At 43.1% G+C, this 6676-nt stretch overlaps 1 protein-coding gene across 1 annotated transcript; it reads left to right on the forward strand.

The window, feature by feature from the left end:
- Positions 1–2892: 2892 nt before the first annotated feature.
- Positions 2893–6042, forward strand: bmp10 (bone morphogenetic protein 10). Its single transcript, XM_058636941.1, has 2 exons — positions 2893–3542; positions 3951–6042. Exons 1-2 carry the CDS (start codon positions 3146–3148, stop codon positions 5000–5002), a joined length of 1449 nt encoding a protein of 482 aa, XP_058492924.1. The 5' UTR covers positions 2893–3145; the 3' UTR covers positions 5003–6042.
- The last annotated feature ends 634 nt before the right edge of the window (positions 6043–6676 follow it).

Genomic DNA, 6676 nt, shown 5'->3' on the forward strand with positions numbered 1-6676 from the left:
GCTGACCGGCAGCAGGAGGAGGAGGATTTGGGTCACTGAGGGGCTGAGGTCAGGCATGATTGTCTGACGCACTAAACAAAAGAATTCACTGAGATTTCAAAATACGTTTGACCGACTGTTAACAAAAAAAAGCGTGGTCAAGTCATGATGACAGACAGGAAAAGTACAGGGACCCAGCTCACTCCCTGTGGTTATATAAAGTACCCCGTACAGTACGTAACCGGTGACATCCCCCGATGCAATGTCATCACAAACTAAATTCCGTTTAAGGAACACATCTTTTATGTTTCAAATACAGAACAAATCCTTATTTTACGGAACAACATTTCACCATATAGAGCCCTGCTGCTATATGGTGAAATATCAGACATCTCTTTACTCAAAGCTGCAACAATCTACGTTTTCATTTTGGACAAAGCTTTAAAAAGTACATGTGAGAAGTCTTTTCATTTCACTTTCAACAAGCGGGTTTCCGGAAAACAGATCTTTTAAAAAGAAAACTGCGTGTGGCCAATAAATACCAGACTAACGAAACAAGCATGAAAACTTTGATTTGTGGTTAAGGGAGACACACATATGCATGATTTCAGTGATTAATGGTGAGCTGCATGACACTTGGCGCTGCACGTGGCCTTCAGAAGTTAGAGCAGTGTCTTCCTAGAAAGAGCTAAGCATCATTTGACGTGCTGTTCGTTGGAAAGTTACAACAAAAGCAAAATGATGCAACAGTGAGACTAAACATAGGGCAGGGAAATGACTCCGAATGAGTTCATACAATGCTCCATGTCAGCTGAAAACTTATTATGACTGAATACAGTCTGTCTGTGCTGTTCCACTGCAGTCACATTCTGCTTTGAATCAACCGATCATCCCAACAAAAGTCTCTGGAGGAAACCCATGAAAATCTTTACAAGTGTGCATTTAACATCTGGACAAGTGTTCTGCAAGGTTCAGTCTCGAAATAGCAACCCTGGCTTTCGTAATCCCACATTCGTTACACCTCCAGGTCCTTGAGAGAGACCAAGTGTGGGACCTGATTGCATATACTAGCACACATTGCTACTATCATGCCTTCAGGAAGAGGTGATAGTTTGTTGTGGCAGCAGATTAACAGAATGACAGATAACAGCAGGCCTGTCAATTGTCAGACAGCAGATGACTGGCAGAGGCAGGAAAAAGTTCATTCCTTCCTTTCTCTGTGAAGCACTACAATCAGGAGTGTATCTGCAGGTCACACAAAGAAGCTCAGGAATGACGGATTCTTGTGTAGTGGAGTGAAGTTCCGGATGACGAATCAGACTCTACCAAGGAGTCCTTGTTGTTCTCATCACAAAACATCCGAGACACATTTTGACCGCAAGTTGGTAGCGGGACCAGTCTCCTATATACGGTGGCCTGGAAGTGCAAACCAGTATTACAAAACTTGAAACAAATTGACATTTTCCAAAACAAATTTACAAAATGTGAAACACTTTTACAAATACCAAAACAAATAAACAAATGTTAAAACAAATTTACATTTCCCGAAACAAATTGACATTTTCCAAAATAAATTGACATTTTCCAAAACAAATTTACAAAATGTGAAACACTTTTACAAATACCAAAACAAATAAACAAAAGTTAAAACAAACTTACATTTTCCGAAACAAATTTACATTTTCCAAAATAAATTGACATTTTCCAAAACAAATTTACATTTTCCGAGTATCCATTCTTCCCTTTCCATAAGAACTGTGGCTTTTGTAAATTTGTTTCAGGATATGTAAAAGTGTTTCACATTTTGTAAAAATGTTTTGTAAAATGTCAATTTGTTTTAACTTTTGTTTATTTGTTTTGGTATTTGTAAAAGTGTTTCACATTTTGTAAAAATGTTTTGGAAAATGTCAATTTGTTTTGGATAATGTCAATTTGTTTTAACTTTTGTTTATTTGTTTTGGTATTTGTAAAAGTGTTTCACATTTTGTAAATTTGTTTTGGAAAATGTCAATTTGTTTCAGGAAATGTAAATTTGTTTCGAGCTTTGTTAATTTGTTTCTGTATTGGTAAATTTGTTTCAAGTTTTGTAATACTGGTTAGCACTTCCAGGCCACCGTACCTATACTATGTATGGTGCGTCCATATGTACAGTACTGACTTGTTAGATGACGGCGGTCGTCCTATGTGAGTCACCCAGTGTCTGTGGCGTCACATTTCACTTGCTGCTGTCAGAATTCTCTCTACCACCCATGAAATCTTATGACTGTACTTGTCATTCTGGCTCTCGCATTGTTAAGGCCCTTCTGGTGCGCAGATAACCCGTATGTCAGACACCATGTCCACTTACCAGAAGAGGAAGTATGCACTTAACATTTCAGCTAGCATAACAACGTTGCTTTGTCATAATTTTATGCTTCTTTGTTGTCCTCATGAGCTACTTGAAATGTTCCCTAGACTATTCTGTAACATTAAGGCCTCACACCTCATTGCATTTCAATTTCATTTGAACATTTGTTGTCTAATAGATATATCCTGTTGCATTCAACAATATCAACAGACCCCTGGTGTATTTTGTCAAAGCGAAATGGTCAATAGAGCCCAGACAGCAGCTCGCAGAACTCCACCATTTACAAAGATAATAAACAAATGAAGTATATCAACCCCGGAGCACCCACCCAAACAAAATACGCTTCCACAAGGAAGAGGCTACAGGACATGTTTACGAAGTCCTCATTAAGGAAGTTGTGAGATAACACACGCTTGTGCATCACACAAAGTTGAAGGCATGCACGTCTGCACAAACTCGCACACACGCAAACACACACACACACACTCGCAAAGAGACCATACGCACTGAGCAATGCAGAGCCCACCATATCATAGATAAGGGACAGAGAGAAAGAGCTGGGAACAACAGAGCGGAGCTCAGAGAGAGACTATACTGTAAGACCTGGAGGAGAGCAGCAGGAATAGGAAGGGTCAACATCGCCACTAACTGCTGCCAGGAGAACCAGAACTTTCTTTGGCTACAGATGAAATGAACGCAATTTAAATTAACCTTTGGATTCAGAGGTCCAGAAGTTGCAGTTATTTTGTTTTTGATTATTGATCAACAACCACAGAGGGCATAAGATAGAATTCTGATTGTCTGCTGATTGTTTTTCCCATGGCGAGCATTTGGATTTCTCAACCGGGAACCATCTGCAGCTCCCAGACAAGGCTCTTGCTGTTTTCCATCCTGGTACTCCAGGAGCTTTTATGTGGTGAGAGCAGTCCAATCTCCAGCACCCATCAGAGGCATCGTCCTGCCCCGGGGCTGGGAGACGGGAACGGAGGGGTGGTGGATCCATCACAGCTGGAACAGGACAGCAACATGGACATGCAGAGTCTGCTGGAGAGCCTCAAGGAACAGTTTCTGCAGACCTTCAACCTGTCGGGCTTGGGTCCTTCTGGAAGTACCCGAGAAGAGCCACCTGAGTACATGATGGAGCTATACAACCGTTTTGCTAACGACCACAGTGCCATGCCCTCCGCCAACATCATCCGCAGCTTCAAAAATGAAGGTATAGCTCAATAAATGAAATTCAAACTTAGAACTATTTTTATTATGGGTCATCTTTAATTTGTTTTTATTTAAATACTATTTTTATTTTCTTCATCATATTCAGGTCTGCAAGGCCAATTAGTATCAGTAATGACACTTAGAGCAACTTTTACTTGCCTTGGTAACAACCCTCTTACTTCTCTGCACAAATCTGCGGTCCTGTCAAAATAATGTTCTTGCTGAAGCGGAGCAGCTTGTAACACAATTAATTAATTAGCTAGCTGTTTCCAAATATAGGATTTACAACAAGCAAATGATTCAAATGATCCCATGAAATGAGAACAAACTAAATCTAAATCTGGTTAGGATTGAAAGACGAATTGCACATAAGTTTATCTTTAACCACTCGTTTCCTTTCTCTCCCCAGATTCATCCCCCAGTGTTGTCGGTGTTGAAGGAGTGAGGTGTCACCCTCTCCTCTTCAACGTGTCAGTCCCTCGTCACGAACGCATCACCACAGCCGAACTACGCCTCTACACCCTCGTCCAGACTGACCGCCACCTTTATGCCGGTGTCGACCGCAAGGTCACGATCTACGAACTGGAGCCGCATGAGCTAGACGACAACATGACGGATGACAACACTGTGATGGGAGATGCGTTCAGAGGGGGAGGAGAGCAGATAGAGCGGGTACAGTTGGCTTCGAGACAGGTCTACGGCACCGATAGCGGCTGGCAGGCGTTTGACCTCACCGCTGCTGTCCAGCGTTGGCACAAATTGGACCGTGGCACCACGCACCGGATAGAGGTGCACATTGCCAGTATGGCTAATGAAAATGTTCAAAGTATATCTGAGGACAACAGAAGCAGGGATCCACCTGAAGGAGACATGAAGATTGATACCAGTCCTGAGGAAAAACACAAACCCCTGCTGATTGTTTTCTCTGACGACCAAAGCAGTGATCACCGCGATGACAAGCGGGAGCTGAACGAGATGATTGACCACGAAACCTCCAACATGGTTCTGCAGAATGACCTTGAGACAGGCCTTTGGGGTGAGGACGGAGAAGAACAGGTCGAGCCCGATGAGGAGGAGCTCCTCCAAATGCGTTCCAATCTGATCTACGATTCAGCATCCCGCATTCGTCGCAATGCCAAAGGCGACCACTGCAATAAACAGAGTCTGTTTGTAGAGTTCAAAGATATTGGATGGGACAGTTGGATTCTAGCACCCACTGGTTATGATGCATTTGAATGCACTGGCATTTGTTCATTTCCACTGACAAAGCATGTGACGCCCACCAAGCACGCCATTGTGCAGACGTTGGTCAATATCAACAGTCCTCAGAAAGCGGCGCGAGCTTGCTGCGTGCCCACCAAGCTGGACCCCATCTCTTTGCTGTACCTGGACGACACGGGCGTGGTCACCTACAAGTACAAATACGAGGGCATGGTCGTGGCTGAGTGCGGTTGCAGATAGTCCATGCTCTGAGAGAGTTGAACACGCTACAAAGTCTTACGCTTTACAGTCAGAGGAAAGACACTGAACAAACATAAGCTGGAAAAGGAGATAAGCGCAGAATGTTGTTTCGACAAAGGGACAGCTGGTGGAATCTCTGTAAAGGTTACTCAGTGAGACTGGAATCGCACATTCACTGTTCACGAAACCCGATGTGTACATGGCCAAAGACAGGGGAGAGACAATGCGCTGCTGAACGGCAGCCGTTGGTCGCTAACTGTGACCATCGAGAACAGTAAGAAACGAGATTTCCCAAGGACCCAACCAAGTACGTCCAAGTGTGCGAAGCCTGGTGGGAACTAGTGGGCTTGCATTCCCCCTCCCTCTACTTCCCCCTGACATCTGTCTTCCTTTCTACTTATCTCTGGACTCCCCACTTGATGCGAACACTAATCAGCACTTCATGTGTCCTGGTGCAGTGAAATGGCCTCCCAGAGGCAACCTGACAAGACATAAACTCTGTGGGCCCACCTCCTGCCTTCTGCAGCCTCTGATACGTAGGTGCTGTGTGGGGGTCGTGGTGGCAGGGTTATCATCCCTAAACCCTGCTTCCCACGTCACATGCCTCTTTTCCACTCCCTCCTAGCTAAAGTGATAGCAAGGTGTTGGGGGGTTGAGAAACATTGGAGTGACCACCCAGACTAGAACTGGACGTCATTGGGGGGCATCTTTTTAAGGTAGTGGGGCTGAAAGTTGGGGGTACACAGCAAAGGGGCCAGAGGTTGTTCACATTCCTAGGTAACAGACATTTTTTACTAGCTCAACTCACTGACCCACCCTGTACCCCCAATATCTCATAACTCTTCCGCCGAGTCATCCATCAATTTTATGTAAAAAAAAAACAACATTATCACCTGTAAGCTAAAACCAAGTGTGGAAATGGGGCCACTTCCTGTTAAGGATCCCCAAAGAAAATACTATCATTTTCTTTAGTTTAAAGCCTTTTGATACCTCTGCTGCTTGTGTCAATTAAAACACTATTTATTGTTCTAATTTATTAATTTTTACAACAGAGTAGAAATATATATATATATGTATGTACATTTGATATAAATGTAACTTTGATACTTAGCGTAGAGCAGATTTTGTAACCATGACAAAGCGTTTGCTGCACAAAATGATTTTCGTTGGGAAGAGAGACGGTAGCAGTTTGTAAAATAATAAAGAACCTGATGAATGGAAAATGAAAATTTGCCCGTTGATTCAATTTGCACAACACATTATTCCGAGTGAAAATAAGACAAACTCACGTTAAGATTTTGACGGTAAACTGTATATGGTCAGTGAGTTGGTCCGTCACCTTTGTTTTCCAACCCTTCAAGGGAAACTTGAAATATAATGTGTTGCACAGCTCACATTCAGATCATTCCGTCTGACAGTATCAGCTCGCGGGTCATAGTTCATACACGACACACAAACAAAGAACCATGGGAAACTAAGAGGAACGTCTGCTAATGAACAAAATGGATGGCCTGCTGCTCGCGCTGATGCTGACGGCTGTGATTGAAAAACCTGTTTGTGAACGCGAACAAAAGACAAAGCTCCAGTTTATATGAACATGATTAGAATGATGCTGTTCTTCCATGTACCCACACACACACTGACAGTATAAATAAAGGATAAAGAGCCAATAGC

Source organism: Solea solea, chromosome 8 (assembly GCF_958295425.1).
Source record: "Solea solea chromosome 8, fSolSol10.1, whole genome shotgun sequence".
Lineage (NCBI taxonomy): Eukaryota > Metazoa > Chordata > Actinopteri > Pleuronectiformes > Soleidae > Solea > Solea solea.

What these genes read in the sequence shown, in the direction of transcription:
- bmp10 (XM_058636941.1), top strand. Translation starts at nt 3,146, where the DNA reads ATGGCGAGCATTTGGATTTCTCAACCGGGAACCATCTGCAGCTCCCAG. An exon ending in CCGCAGCTTCAAAAATGAAG is followed by an intron (nt 3,543 to 3,950) that starts GTATAGCTCAAT and finishes TTCTCTCCCCAG; the next exon opens with ATTCATCCCCCAGTGTTGTC.